The sequence below is a fragment of the Scyliorhinus torazame genome, chromosome 26, assembly GCF_047496885.1.
Source record: "Scyliorhinus torazame isolate Kashiwa2021f chromosome 26, sScyTor2.1, whole genome shotgun sequence".
In the NCBI taxonomy this organism is placed as follows: domain Eukaryota; kingdom Metazoa; phylum Chordata; class Chondrichthyes; order Carcharhiniformes; family Scyliorhinidae; genus Scyliorhinus; species Scyliorhinus torazame.
In genome coordinates, this window is record NC_092732.1 from 36272241 (window position 1) to 36288383 (window position 16143).

General features: G+C 56.3%; 1 protein-coding gene across 1 annotated transcript in view; it reads right to left on the reverse strand.

Annotated features, from left to right (window-relative positions):
* Positions 1-294: 294 nt before the first annotated feature.
* Positions 295-16143, reverse strand: part of LOC140402975 (synaptotagmin-11-like) — a 64766-nt gene continuing 48917 nt past the window's right edge. The window contains exons 3-4 of the mRNA XM_072490626.1: positions 9851-9971; positions 295-887 (exon numbers count right to left, since the gene is read on the reverse strand). Coding sequence (XP_072346727.1) covers positions 577-887; positions 9851-9971 — 432 coding nt within the window. The 3' untranslated portion in view covers positions 295-576. The remainder of the gene's footprint in view (positions 888-9850; positions 9972-16143) is intronic.

The following is a 16143-nucleotide window of genomic DNA, read 5'->3' on the forward strand; positions in this document are numbered from 1 at the left end:
CCCTCCCCACCCCCGTCCCAACCCCGATAAAGGGTGCCCAGATATGACCATTTTCTCTTCTCCGCCATTCCCCTTCCCCAGTGCCAGCCCTCCTTGGATTGAGATCGACCGCCCACGTCCTTGAGTCGGGGCAGCCTGTCGGGTAACGGCGAGGAGATTTCCAGCCACTCCCCACACGACCTAATCCTCCACGTTGCAGGAGGCCCCGGGGGAGAGACTGTCTGAGCAAAGTTAGATAGCTTCGCGGAGGTGAATAAAATCAAGATGAGGCAATGAATGAAGACTGCAAAATGGTTCCCAGTGGGTTAAAAGTATATGCAAATAAGATATATATATAATCAGGCATGCAAATAAGTCAGGTGGATTGTAAAATAGATTAGCGTCGAATATTCTGCTGAGTGAGTCACCAAATCGCACGACCGACCGATGAGGTTTCTTGCTGCAGTTTTCTGCTTTCGCTAAATCCAACTTCTTTCTGTTTTGTTAATATTTAAGTCCCTAGGTTTATTTTTTGTTTAAATCTCTCGATCTCTCACTCTCTCTCTCTCTCTCTCTCGCTCTCTCCTCGCGCGGCACCTAGTACTCGGCCAGTGTGTGCCACTTGGCGACCTGCCGTCGGGGGCTCTCGCAGATCTCCCGCCAGTGCTCGGTGCCGCTAGCGCTGGCGCTGCTGTGCCCCAGCACCGCGCAGCCCACCACCTCGTTCTTCGTCGTCCGGTCGAAGTCGATGACCAGGAGCTCGAGGCTGACGTCCCGCAGCGTCTCGGCGCCGACGTCGAAGGCGAAGGACTCGTTGAAGACCGGGTTGGACGTGCCCCGCTTCACGTGGGTCTTCTTCTTGGCCACCCGCCTCCGGCCGTACAGCACGTTGACCTTGACGTACGGGTCTGCGGAGGGGGGAGAGAGAAAAACGGAAGGGCAAAAGTTGCACCGATTCTTTGAGGGGGGGGGGGGAATCTCTGCAGGGTTACCAATGCTTTGTTGCTTCCTTCTAGATCCATTCTTCCTCCGCCATTCCCTGACCCCCAACTCTCCATACCTACCCAGTTAACCCCCCCCCCCCCTCCCCCAGCTCCCCTCAAGAACGTTCGAAGTTGGGCAGAGCAGGGTGGCGCAGTGGGTTAGCACCGCTGCCTCACGGCGCCGAGGTCCCGGGCTCGATCCCGGCCCCGGGTCGCTGTCCGTGTGGAGTTTGCACGTTCTCCCCGTGTCTGCGTGGGTTTCGCCCCCCCCCACAACCCAAAGTTGCGCAGGGGCAGGTGGATCGGCCGCGCTAAATTTGCCCCCTTAATTGGGAAAAAGACGAATTGGATACTCTAAATTTATTACAAAAGATGGAATGTTCTGAGTTTCAATTAGGTCATTTTGCTGAGTACCAGGGGTGGGCGTGCGCGGGCCTGGGCAACGTGCTCTTTCGGAGGGCCCGGGCGGGCATGCCCGAGGGATTCTATCAGCCTGGCCCGGTCTCTCGGGGGTACCCCAAACGCTCACCCCCCGTGGCTCAGAGGAACTGTCCCGCACCCAATATCCCACCGGGCTGACTCCACGTGCTGGCGAGGGACATGGATATTCCCCGGGGGTGCCAGGATTCTGGGTGCAGAGATATCGGAGGTTCAAATCCCACCAGGGCCACCGGAAAGCGACCATGAGATACAAAAAAACATAGCCGGATTTTCAAGAAAGGATTAAAATCGAACCGACTGATGCTGCCCGGCAACAAGAGTACAGGTGACTCCTGGTCCAGAGTACAGGTGACTCCTCATCCAGAGTACAGGTGACTCCTGGTCCAGAGTACAGGTGACTCCTGGTCCAGAGTACAGGTGACTCCTGGTCCAGAGTACAGGTGACTCCTCATCCAGAGTACAGGTGACTCCTGGTCCAGAGTACAGGTGACTCCTGGTCCAGAGTACAGGTGACTCCTGATCCAGAGTTCAGGTGACTCCTGGTCCAGAGTACAGATGACTCCTGATCCAGAGTACAGGTGACTCCTGATCCAGAGTACAGATGACTCCTGATCCAGAGTACAGGTGACTCCTGATCCAGAGTACAGGTGACTCCTGGTCCAGAGTACAGGTGACTCCTGATCCAGAGTACAGGTGACTCCTAATCCAGAGTACAGATGACTCCTGATCCAGAGTACAGATGACTCCTGATCCAGAGTACAGGTGACTCCTGGTCCAGAGTACAGGTGACTCCTGGTCCAGAGTACAGGTGACTCCTGATCCAGAGTACAGATGACTCCTGATCCAGAGTACAGGTGACTCCTGGTCCAGAGTACAGGTGACTCCTGGTCCAGAGTACAGATGACTCCTGATCCAGAGTACAGGTGACTCCTGATCCAGAGTACAGGTGACTCCTGATCCAGAGTACAGGTGACTCCTGGTCCAGAGTACAGGTGACTCCTGGTCCAGAGTACAGGTGACTCCTGATCCAGAGTACCGGTGACTCCTGATCCAGAGTACAGGTGACTCCTGGTCCAGAGTACAGGTGACTCCTGGTCCAGAGTACAGGTGACTCCTGGTCCAGAGTACAGGTGACTCCTGATCCAGAGTACAGGTGACTCCTGATCCAGAGTACAGGTGACTCCTAATCCAGAGTGCCGGTGACTCCTGATCCAGAGTACAGGTGACTCCTGATCCAGAGTACAGATGACTCCTCATCCAGAGTACAGGTGACTCCTCATCCAGAGTACAGGTGACTCCTGATCCAGAGTACAGGTGACTCCTGATCCAGAGTACAGGTGACTCCTGATCCAGAGTACAGGTGACTCCTGATCCAGAGTACAGGTGACTCCTCATCCAGAGTACAGGTGACTCCTGATCCAGAGTACAGGTGACTCCTGGTCCAAAGTACAGGTGACTCCTGGTCCAAAGTACAGGTGACTCCTGGTCCAAAGTACAGGTGACTCCTGATCCAGAGTACAGGTGACTCCTGGTCCAAAGTACAGGTGACTCCTGGTCCAAAGTGCAGGTGACTCCTGGTCCAAAGTACAGGTGACTCCTGATCCAGAGTACAGGTGACTCCTGGTCCAAAGTACAGGTGACTCCTGATCCAGAGTACAGGTGACTCCTGGTCCAAAGTACAGGTGACTCCTGGTCCAAAGTACAGGTGACTCCTGGTCCAAAGTACAGGTGACTCCTGATCCAGAGTACAGGTGACTCCTGGTCCAAAGTACAGGTGACTCCTGGTCCAAAGTACAGATGACTCCTCATCCAGAGTACAGATGACTCCTGATCCAGAGTACAGGTGACTCCTGATCCAGAGTACAGGTGACTCCAGGTCCAGAGTACAGGTGACTCCTAATCCAGAGTACAGATGACTCCTGATCCAGAGTACAGATGACTCCTGATCCAGAATACAGGTGACTCCTAATCCAGAGTGCAGGTGACTCCTGGTCCAGAGTACAGGTGACTCCTGGTCCAGAGTACAGGTGACTCCTGGTCCAGAGTACAGGTGACTCCTGGTCCTGAGTACAGGTGACTCCTGATCCAGAGTACAGGTGACTCCTGGTCCAGAGTACAGGTGACTCCTGGTCCAGAGTACAGGTGACTCCTGGTCCAGAGTACAGATGACTCCTGATCCAGAGTACAGATGACTCCTGATCCAGAGTACAGGTGACTCCTGATCCAGAGTACAGGTGACTCCTGATCCAGAGTACAGGTGACTCCTGATCCAGAGTACAGGTGACTCCTGATCCAGAGTACAGGTGACTCCTGATCCAGAGTACAGGTGACTCCTGGTCCAGAGTACAGGTGACTCCTGGTCCAGAGTACAGGTGACTCCTGATCCAGAGTACAGGTGACTCCTGATCCAGAGTACAGGTGACTTTTGATCCAGAGTACAGGTGACTCCTGGTCCAGAGTACAGGTGACTCCTGGTCCAGAGTACAGGTGACTCCTAATCCAGAGTACAGGTGACTCCTAATCCAGAGTGCCGGTGACTACTGATCCAGAGTACAGGTGACTCCTGATCCAGAGTACAGATGACTCCTCATCCAGAGTACAGGTGACTCCTGATCCAGAGTACAGGTGACTCCTGATCCAGAGTACAGGTGACTCCTGATCCAGAGTACAGGTGACTCCTGGGCCAGAGTACAGGTGACTCCTGATCCAGAGTACAGGTGACTCCTGATCCAGAGTACAGGTGACTCCTAATCCAGAGTACAGGTGACTCCTCATCCAGAGTACAGGTGACTTCTGATCCAGAGTACAGGTGACTCCTGGTCCAAAGTACAGGTGACTCCTGGTCCAAAGTACAGGTGACTCCTGGTCCAAAGTACAGGTGACTCCTGGTCCAAAGAACAGGTGACTCCTGATCCAGAGTACAGGTGACTCCTGGTCCAAAGTACAGGTGACTCCTGATCCAGAGTACAGGTGACTCCTGGTCCAAAGTACAGGTGACTCCTGGTCCAAAGTACAGGTGACTCCTGGTCCAAAGTACAGGTGACTCCTGGTCCAAAGTACAGGTGACTCCTGGTCCAAACTACAGGTGACTCCTGATCCAGAGTACAGGTGACTCCTGGTCCAAAGTACAGGTGACTCCTGGTCCAAAGTACAGGTGACTCCTGATCCAGAGTACAGGTGACTCCTGGTCCAAAGTACAGGTGACTCCTGGTCCAAAGTACAGGTGACTCCTGGTCCAAAGTACAGGTGACTCCTGGTCCAAAGTACAGGTGACTCCTGGTCCAGGGTACAATTGACTCCTGATCCAGAGTTCAGGTGACTCCTGGTCCAATGTACAGGTGACTCCTAATCCAGAGTACAGCTGACACCTGATCCAGAGTACAGGTGACTCCTGGTCCAGAGTACAGGTGACTCCTAATCCAGAGTACAGGTGACTCCTGATCCAGAGTACAGGTGACTCCTGATCCAGAGTACGGGTGACTCCTGATCCAGAGTACAGGTGACTCCTGATCCAGAGTACAGGTGACTCCTGGTCCAAGGTACAGGTGACTCCTGGTCCAAAGTACAGGTGACTCCTGGTCCAAAGTACAGGTGACTCCTGGTCCAAAGTACAGGTGACTCCTGGTCCAGAGTACAGGTGACTCCTGATCCAGAGTTCAGGTGACTCCTGGTCCAAAGTACAGGTGACTCCTAATCCAGAGTACAGGTGACTCCTGGTCCAGAGTACAGGTGACTCCTGGTCCAGAGTACAGGTGACTCCTCATCCAGAGTACAGGTGACTCCTCATCCAGAGTACAGGTGACTCCTCATCCAGAGTACAGGTAACTCCTCATCCAGAGTACAGGTGACTCCTCGTCCAGAGTACAGATGACTCCTGATCCAGAATACAGGTGACTCCTAATCCAGAGTACAGGTGACTCCTGGTCCAGAGTACAGGTGACTCCTGGTCCAGAGTACAGGTGACTCCTGATCCAGAGTACAGATGACTCCTGGTCCAAAGTACAGGTGACTCCTGGTCCAAAGTACAGGTGACTCCTGGTCCAGAGTACTGGTGACTCCTGATCCAGAGTTCAGGTGACTCCTGGTCCAAAGTACAGGTGGCTCCTAATGCAGAGTACAGGTGACTCCTGGTCCAGAGTACAGGTGACTCCTGGTCCAGAGTACAGGTGACTCCTCATCCAGAGTACAGGTGACTCCTGATCCAGAGTACAGGTGACTCCTCGTCCAGAGTACAGGTGACTCCTCGTCCAGAGTACAGGTGACTCCTCGTCCAGAGTACAGGTGACTTCTAATCCAGAGTACAGGTGACTCCTGGTCCAGAGTACAGGTGACTCCTGGTCCAGAGTACAGGTGACTCCTGGTCCAGAGTACAGGTGACTCCTGGTCCAGAGTACAGGTGACTCCTGGTCCAGAGTACAGGTGACTCCTGGTCCAGAGTACAGGTGACTCCTGGTCCAGAGTACAGGTGACTCCTGATCCAGAGTACAGGTGACTCCTGATCCAGAGTACAGGTGACTCCTGATCCAGGGTACGGGTGACTCCTCATCCAGAGTACAGGTGACTCCTGAACCAGAGTACAGGTGACTCCTGAACCAGAGTACAGGTGACTCCTGAACCAGAGTACAGGTGACTCCTGATCCAGAGTACAGGTGACACCTGATCCAGAGTACAGGTGACACCTGATCCAGAGTACAGGTGACTCCTGGTCCAGAGCACAGGTGACTATTGGTCCAGAGTACAGGTGACTCCTGATCCAGAGTACAGGTGACTCCTGATCCAGAATACAGCTGACTCCTAATCCAGAGTACAGGTGACTCCTGATCCAGAGTACAGGTGACTCCTGGTCGAGTACAGGTGACTCCTGGTCGAGTACAGGTGACTCCAGATCCAGAGTAAAGGTGACTCCTGATCCAGAGTATAGGTGACTCCTGGTCCAGAGTACAGGTGATTCCTGGTCCAGAGAACAGGTGACTCTTGATCCAGAGTACAGGTGACTCTTGATCCAGCGTACAGGTGACTCCTGATCCAGAGTACAGGTGACTCCTGATCCAGAATACAGGTGACTCCTGATCCAGAGTACAGGTGACTCCTGATCCAGAGTACCGGTGACTCCTGATCCAGAGTACAGGTGACTCCTGATCCAGAGTACAGGTGACTCCTGATCCAGAGTACAGGTGACTCCTGGTCCAGAGTACAGGTGACTCCTGGTCCAGAGTACAGGTGACTCCTGGTCCAGAGTACAGGTGACTCCTGGTCCAGAGTACAGGTGACTCCTGGTCCAGAGTACAGGTGACTCCTGGTCCAGAGTACAGGTGACTCCTGGTCCAGAGTACAGGTGACTCCTGGTCCAGAGTACAGGTGACTCCTGATCCAGAGTACAGGTGACTATTGGTCCAGAGTACAGGTGACTCCTGATCCAGAGTACAGGTGACTCCTGATCCAGTGTACAGGTGACTCCTGTTCGAGTACAGGTGACTCCTGATCCAGAGTATAGGTGACTCCTGGTCCAGAATACAGGTGATTCCTGGTCCAGAGTACAGGTGACTCCTGGTCCAGAGTACAGGTGACTCCTGGTCCAGAGTACAGGTGACTCCTGGTCCAGAGTACAGGTGACTCCTGGTCCAGAGTACAGGTGACTCCTGGTCCAGAGTACTGGTGACTCCTGGTCCAGAGTACAGGTGACTCCTGATCCAGAGTACAGGTGACTCCAGTCCCACTTGAACTGGTCGACTACTTTGCACCTCGCCAGGTAACCCAGGACGGGAAATACATGTTGCATTTTCAACCTAGTGTGCACCCCGGGAACAGTTTTCCTGTTGAAAATGGGACCCTACTTACCCCGATCTCAAATACCATCTCAAAGATGTGCAGGTTAGGTGGATTGGCCGTGCTAAATTGCCCCTTAGTGTCCAAAGATGTGCAGGTTAGGTGGATTGGCCGTGCTAAATTGTCCCTTAGTGTCCAAAGATGTGCAGGTTAGGTGGATTGGCCGTGCTATATTGCCCCTTAGTGTCCAAAGATGTGCAGGTTAGGTGGATTGGCCGTGCTAAATTGCCCCTTAGTGTCCAAAGATGTGCGGGGTAGGTGGATTGGCCGTGCTAAATTGCCCCTTAGTGTTCAAAGATGTGCAGGTTAGGTGGATTGGCCATGCTAAATTGTCTTTAGTGTCCAAAGATGTGCGGGGTAGGTGGATGAGCCGTGCTAAATTGCCCCTTAGTGTCCAAAGGTGTGCAGGTTAGGTGGATTGACCGTGCTAAATTGCCCCTTAGTGTCCAAAGATGTGCAGGTTAGGTGGATTGGCCGTGCTAAATTGTCCCTTAGTGTCCAAAGATGTACAGGTTAGGTGGATTGGCCGTGCTAAATTGCCCCTTAGTGTCCAAAGATGTACAGGTTAGGTGGATTAGCCGTGCTAAATTGTCCCTTAGTGTCCAAAGATGTGCAGGTTAGGTGGATTGGCCACGCTAAATTGTCCCTTAGTGTCCAAAGATGTGCAGGTTAGGTGGATTGGCCGTGATAAATTGTCCCTTAGTGTCCAAAGATGTGCAGGATAGGTGGATTGGCCGCGCTAATTTGCCCCTTAGTGTTCAAAGATGTGCAGGTTAGGTGGATTAGCCATGCTAAATTGCCCCTTAGTGTTCAAAGATGTACAGGTTAGGTGGATTGGCCATGCTAAATTTCCCCTTAGTGTCCAAAGATGTGCGGGGTAGGTGGATTGGCCGTGTTAAATTGTCCCTTAGTGTCCAAAGATGTGCAGGTTAGGTGGATTGGCCGTGCTAAATTGCCCCTTAGTGTTCAAAGATGTGCAGGTTAGGTGGATTGGCCGTGCTAAATTGGCCCTTAGTGTCCAAAGATGTACAGGTTAGGTGGATTGGCCGTGCTAAATTGTCCCTTAGTGTCCAAAGATGTGCCGGTTAGGTGGATTGGCCGTGCTAAATTGCCCCTTAGAGTCCAAAGATGTGCAGGTTAGGTGGATTGGCCGTGCTAAATTGTCCCTTAGTGTCCAAAGATGTGCAGGTTAGGTGGATTGGCCGTGCTAAATTGGCCCTTAGTGTCCAAAGATGTGCGGGGTAGGTGGATTGGCCGTGCTAAATTGCCCCTTAGTGTCCAAAGATGTGCAGGGTAGGTGGATTGGCCGTGCTAAATTGTCCCTTAGTGTCCAAAGATGTGCGGGGTAGGTGGATTGGCCGTGCTAAATTGCCCCTTAGTGTCCAAAGATGTGCAGGTTAGGTGGATTGGCCGTGCTAAATTGCCCCTTAGAGTCCAAAGATGTGCATGTTAGGTGGATTGGCCATGTTAAATTGCCCCTTAGTGTCCAAAGATGTGCAGGGTAGGTGGATTGGCCGTGCTAAATTGTCCCTTCGTGTCCAAAGATGTGCGGGGTAGGTGGATTGGCCGTGCTAAATTGCCCCTTAGTGTCCAAAGATGTGCAGGTTAGGTGGATTGGCCGTGCTAAATTGCCCCTTAGAGTCCAAAGATGTGCAGGTTAGGTGGATTGGCCGTGCTAAATTGCCCCTTAGTGTCCAAAGATGTGCGGGGTTAGGTGGATTGGCCGTGCTAAATTGTCCCTTAGTGTCCAAAGATGTGCAGGTTAGGTGGATTGGCCGTGCTAAATTGCCCCTTAGTGTCCAAAGATGTGCAGGTTAGGTGGATTAGCCATGCTAAATTGTCCTTTAGTGTCCAAAGATGTGCAGGTTAGGTGGATTGGCCGTGCTCAATTGTCCCTTAGTGTCCAAAGATGTGCAGGTTCGGTGGATTGGCCATGCTAAATTGTCCCTCAGTGTCCAAAGATGTGCAGGTTAGGTGGATTGGCCGTGCTAAATTGTCCCTTAATGTCCAAAGATGTGCAGGTTAGGTGGATTGGCCGTGCTAAATTGTCCCTTAGTGTCCAAAGGTGTGCAGGTTAGGTGGATTGGCCGTGCTAAATTGTCCCTTAGTGTCCAAAGATGTGCAGGTTAGCTGGATTGCCCGTGCTAAATTGCCCCTTAGTGTCCAAAGATTTGCAGGTTGGGTGGATTGGCCGTGCTAAATTGTCCCTTAGTGTCCAAAGATGTGCTGGTTAGGTGGATTGGCCGTGCTAAATTGTCCCTTAGTGTCCAAAGATGTGCAGGTTGGGTGGATTGGCCGTGCTAAATTGTCCCTTAGTGTCCAAAGATGTGCAGGTTAGGTGGATTGGCCGTGCTAAATTGCCCCTTAGTGTCCAAAGATGTGCAGGTTGGGTGGATTGGCCGTGCTAAATTGTCCCTTAGTGTCCAAAGATGTGCAGGTTAGGGGGATTGGCCGTGCTAAATTGTCCCTGAGTGACCAAAGATGTGCGGGTTAGGTGGATTGGCCGCGATAAATTGTCCCTTAGTGTCCAAAGATGTGCGCGGTAGGTGGATTGGCCGTGCTAAATTGCCCCTTAGTGTCCAAAGATGTGCGCGGTAGGTGGATTGGCCGATAGCCGCTACCTGAGAGTCCGGTGACGTCCATCTTGGGCAAATGCCTGGCCTTCAGCACCACCACGGTGAGCCGGTGAGTGCCGGGCTGGTAGCAGAGCGAGACCAGCAGCTCGCCCCTGCTCACGCATTTCTGAAAGACAAAACGGGGCGGGGGGGGGGGGGAGGAAATAAAAACAAGGGGGGGGGGGGGGGGGTGACGGTGAGTGAACGTTGTCGGGTCACTGGTGGAAGAGATGGCGGCCCCGACGAAAAGTCCCCCGCCCCCCCGCCCCTCCTTTACCCCGCCGAGGAGAGGAGATCAACAGGGAAAATCCTGGTGCCAAACGATGACGACAAGTTTTCCCAGTCTGCTAGCCCTGGGGGGGGGGGGCAGTGCGTTTGTGCAACCGACGAGTCAATTAACAAAGCCTGGCGCCAAGTCAACCCCTCCATTGTCTCGCACCTCAGCAAATAGCACCCAATTAATTAGGCTCGCCGAGGTTGCCGGGGCAACTCGCTCCTTCCTGATCGCAACCGGTCGATGGTTAACTGTTTCCAGGCAAGAGACTCCACGGCTTTTAGAATCTGCGCACATTTTATCTCCTTTATTTGTTTGTTCAATTGCCCCGTGGAGCTCGGGGCCGACTCTCGGACCGTCAGCCATCGCCCCGCAGCCAGTCCCAGGTCCAAGCCCCTCGCGGGAAAATGGTCGTCACCTCGACCCTCTTTGGCCAATCAGCCTGACTCTTCAAATCCGCTTCCCAAATTCAAGTCAGCTGACATCCATTCTGCAGGATTCCCAACTGGGTTTATCAGCGTATCCTGGAGACGTCGCCTCCCACAGTGCGGCGCTCCCTCAGTACTGACCCTCTGACAGTGCGGCGCTCCCTCAGTACTGACCCTCTGACAGTGCGGCACTCCCTCAGTACTGACCCTCTGACAGTGCGGCGCTCCCTCAGTACTGACCCTCCCACAGTGCGGCGCTCCCTCAGTACTGACCCTCTGACAGTGCGGCGCTCCCTCAGTACTGACCCTCCCACAGTGCGGCGCTCCCTCAGTACTGACCCTCTGACAGCGCGGCACTCCCTCAGCACTGACCCTCTGACAGTGCGGCGCTCCCTCAGTACTGACCCTCCGACAGTGCGGCACTCCCTCAGTACTGACCCTCCCACAGTGCGGCACTCCCTCAGTACTGACCCTCCCACAGTGCGGCACTCCCTCAGTACTGACCCTCCCACAGTGCGGCGCTCCCTCAGTACTGACCCTCCCACAGTGCGGCGCTCCCTCAGTACTGACCCTCGGACAGTGTGGCGCTCCCTCAGTACTTACCCTCTGACAGTGCGGCACTCCCTCAGTACTGACCCTCCCACAGTGCGGCGCTCCCTCAGTACTGACCCTCCCGCAGTGCGGCACTCCCTCAGTACTGACCCTCCCACAGTGCGGCGCTCCCTCAGTACTGACCCTCTGTCAGTGTGGCGCTCCCTCAGTACTGACCCTCTGACAGTGCAGCACTCCCTCAGTACTGACCCTCTGACAGTGCAGCACTCCCTCAGTACTGACCCTCCCACAGTGCGGCACTCACTCAGTACTGACCCTCTGACAGTGCGGCACTCCCTCAGTAATGACCCTCTGACAGTGCGGCGCTCCCTCAGTACTGACCCTCCCACAGTGCGGCTCTCCCTCAGTACTGACCCTCTGGCAGTGTGGCGCTCCCTCAGCACTGACCCTCTGACAGTGCGGCACTCCCTCAGTACTGACCCTCCCACAGTGCAGCACTCCCTCAGTACTGACCCTCTGACAGTGCAGCGCTCCCTCAGTACTGACCCTCCGACAGTGCGGCGCTCCCTCAGCACTGACCCTCTGACAGTGCGGCACTCCCTCAGTACTGACCCTCCCACAGTGCGGCGCTCCCTCAGTACTGACCCTCCCACAGTGCAGCACTCCCTCAGTACTGACTCTCCAACAGTGCGGCGCTCCCTCAGTACTGACCCTCCCACAGTGCGGCGCTCCCTCAGTACTGACCCTCCCACAGTGCAGCACTCCCTCAGTACTGACCCTCCCACAGTGCGGCGCTCCCTCAGTACTGACCCTCCGACAGTGCGGCGCTCCCTCAGCACTGACCCTCTGACAGTGCGGCACTCCCTCAGTACTGACCCTCCCACAGTGCGCCGCTCCCTCAGTACTGACCCTCTGACAGTGCGGCACTCCCTCAGTACTGACCCTCTGACAGTGCGGCGCTCCCTCAGTCCTGACCCTCTGTCAGTGTGGCGCTCCCTCAGCACTGACGCTCCCGCAGTGCGGCACTCCCTCAGTACTGACCCCCCCCCCCCCCACAGTGCAGCACTCCCTCAGTACTGACCGTCCCACAGTGCGGCACTCCCTCAGTACTGACCCTCTGACAGTGCGGCGCTCCCTCAGTACTGACCCTCTGACAGTGCAGCGCTCCCTCAATACTGACCATCTGACAGTACAGCGCTCCCTCAGTACTGACCCTCTGACAGTGCGGCGCTCCCTCAGTACTGACCCTCTGACAGTGCGGCACTCCCTCAGTACTGACCCTCCCACAGTGCGGCGCTCCGTCAGTACTGACCCTCTGACAGTGCGGCGCTACCTCAGTACTGACCCTCTGTCAGTGTGGCGCTCCCTCAGCACTGACCCTCCCGCAGTGCGGCACTCCCTCAGTACTGACCCTCCCACAGTGCAGCACTCCCTCAATACTGACCCTCCCACAGTGCGGCACTCCCTCAGTACTGACCGTCTGACAGTCCGGCACTCCCTCAGTACTGACCCTCTGACAGTGCGGCGCTCCCTCAGTACTGACCCTCCCACAGTGCGGCTCTCCCTCAGTACTGACCCTCTGACAGTGTGGTGCTCCCTCAGCACTGACCCTCTGACAGTGCGGCACTCCCTCAGTACTGACCCTCCCACAGTGCAGCACTCGCTCAGCACTGACCCTCTGACAGTGCGGCGCTCCCTCAGTACTGACCCTCCCACAGTGCGGCACTCACTCAGTACTGACCCTCTGACAGTGCGGCACTCCCTCAGTAATGACCCTCTGACAGTGCGGCGCTCCCTCAGTACTGACCCTCCCACAGTGCGGCTCTCCCTCAGTACTGACCCTCTGGCAGTGTGGCGCTCCCTCAGCACTGACCCTCTGACAGTGCGGCACTCCCTCAGTACTGACCCTCCCACAGTGCAGCACTCCCTCAGTACTGACCCTCTGACAGTGCAGCGCTCCCTCAGTACTGACCCTCCGACAGTGCGGCGCTCCCTCAGCACTGACCCTCTGACAGTGCGGCACTCCCTCAGTACTGACCCTCCCACAGTGCGGCGCTCCCTCAGTACTGACCCTCCCACAGTGCAGCACTCCCTCAGTACTGACTCTCCAACAGTGCAGCGCTCCCTCAGTACTGACCCTCCCACAGTGCGGCGCTCCCTCAGTACTGACCCTCTGACAGTGCGGCACTCCCTCAGTACTGACCCTCTGACAGTGCGGCACTCCCTCAGTACTGACCCTCTGACAGTGCGGCGCTCCCTCAGTACTGACCCTCTGACAGTGCGGCGCTCCCTCAGTACTGACCCTCCGACAGTGCGGCGCTCCCTCAGCACTGACCCTCTGACAGTGCGGCACTCCCTCAGTACTGACCCTCCCACAGTGCGCCGCTCCCTCAGTACTGACCCTCTGACAGTGCGGCACTCCCTCAGTACTGACCCTCTGACAGTGCGGCGCTCCCTCAGTCCTGACCCTCTGTCAGTGTGGCGCTCCCTCAGCACTGACGCTCCCGCAGTGCGGCACTCCCTCAGTACTGACCCCCCCCCCCCCCCACAGTGCAGCACTCCCTCAGTACTGACCGTCCCACAGTGCGGCACTCCCTCAGTACTGACCCTCTGACAGTGCGGCGCTCCCTCAGTACTGACCCTCTGACAGTGCAGCGCTCCCTCAATACTGACCATCTGACAGTACAGCGCTCCCTCAGTACTGACCCTCTGACAGTGCGGCGCTCCCTCAGTACTGACCCTCTGACAGTGCGGCACTCCCTCAGTACTGACCCTCCCACAGTGCGGCGCTCCCTCAGTACTGACCCTCTGACAGTGCGGTGCTACCTCAGTACTGACCCTCTGTCAGTGTGGCGCTCCCTCAGCACTGACCCTCCCGCAGTGCGGCACTCCCTCAGTACTGACCCTCCCACAGTGCAGCACTCCCTCAATACTGACCCTCCCACAGTGCGGCACTCCCTCAGTACTGACCGTCTGACAGTCCGGCACTCCCTCAGTACTGACCCTCTGACAGTGCGGCGCTCCCTCAGTACTGACCCTCCCACAGTGCGGCTCTCCCTCAGTACTGACCCTCTGACAGTGTGGTGCTCCCTCAGCACTGACCCTCTGACAGTGCGGCACTCCCTCAGTACTGACCCTCCCACAGTGCAGCACTCGCTCAGCACTGACCCTCTGACAGTGCGGCGCTCCCTCAGCACTGACCCTCTGACAGTGCGGCACTCCCTCAGTACTGACCCTCTGACAGTGCGGCGCTCCCTCAGCACTGACCCTCTGACAGTGCGGCACTCCCTCAGTACTGACCCTCTGTCAGTGCGGTGCTCCCTCAGCACTGTCCCTCCGACAGTGTGGCGCTCCCTCAGTACTGACCCTCTGACAGTGCGGCGCTCCCTCAGTACTGACCCTCTGACAGTGCGGCACTCCCTAAGCACTGACCCTCCGCAGTGCGGTACTCTCTCAGTACTGACCTTACCACAGTGCAGCACTCCCTCAGTACTGACTCTCCCACAGTGCAGCACTCCCTCAGTACTGACCCTCTGACAGTGCAGCGCTCCCTCAATACTGACCCTCCCACAGTGCGACGTTCCCTCAGTACTGACCCTCTGACAGTGCGGCGCTCCCTCAGTACTGACCCTCTGACAGTGCAGCGCTCCCTCGGTCCTGACCCTCCCACAGTGCGGCGCTCCCTCAGTACTGACCCTCTGACAGTGCAGCACTCCCTCAGTACTGACCCTCCCACAGTGCGGCACTCCCTCAGTACTGACCCTCTGACAGTACAGCGCTCCCTCAGTACTGACCCTCCAACAGTGCGGCGCTCCCCAAGCACAGACCCTCCCACAGTGCGGCGCTCCCTCAGTAGTGACCCTCTGACAGTGCGGCACTCCCTCAGTACTGACCCTCTGACAGTACAGCTCTCCCTCAGTACTGACCCTCTGACAGTGCGGCACTCCCTCAGTACTGACCCTCCCACAGTGCGGCGCTCCCTCAGTACTGACCCTCCGACAGTGCGGCGCTCCCTCAGTACGGACCCTCCCACAGTGCGGCGCTCCCTCAGTACTGACTCTCCCGCAGTGCGGTGCTCCCTCAGTACTGACCCTCTGACAGTGCAGCACTCCCTCAGTACTGACTCTCCCACAGTGGAGCACTCCCTCAGTACTGACCCTCTGACAGTGCGGCGTTCCCTCAGAACTGACCCTCTGACTGTGCAGCACTCCCTCAGTACTGACCCACCCACAGTGCGGCGCTCCCTCAGTAATGACCCTCTGACAGTGCGGTGCTCCCTCAGTATTGGCCCTCTGACAGTGCGGCACTCCCTCAGTACTGACCCTCTGACAGTGCGGCACTCCCTCAGTACTGACCCTCCCACAGTGCGGCTCTCCCTCAGTACTGACCCTCTGGCAGTGTGGCGCTCCCTCAGCACTGACCCTCTGACAGCGCGGCACTCCCTCAGGACTGACCCTCCCACAGTGCAGCACTCCCTCAGTACTGACCCTCTGACAGTGCGGCGCTCCCTCAGTACTGGATCTCTGACAGTGCAGCACTTCCTCAGTACTGACCCTCCCACAGTGCCGCACTCCCTCAGTACTGACCCTCTGACAGTACAGCGCTCCCTCAGTACTGACCCTCCAACAGTGCGGCGCTCCCCAAGCACAGACCCTCCCACAGTGCGGCGCTCCCTCAGTACTGAGTCTCTGACAATGCGGCGGTCCCTCAGTACTGACCCTCTGACAGTACAGCTCTCCCTCAGTACTGACCCTCTGACAGTGCGGCACTCCCTCAGTACTGACCCACCCACAGTGCGGCGCTCCCTCAGTACTGACCCTCCAACAGTGCGGCGCTCCCTCAGTACGGACCCTCCCACAGTGCGGCGCTGCCTCAGTACTGACCCTCCCGCAGTGCGGTGCTCCCTCAGTACTGACCCTCTGACAGTGCAGCACTCCCTCAGTACTGACTCTCCCACAGTGCAACACTCCCTCAGTACGGACCCTCCCACAGTGCGGCACTCCCTCAGTACTGACCCTCCCACAGTGCGCCGCTCCCTCAGTACT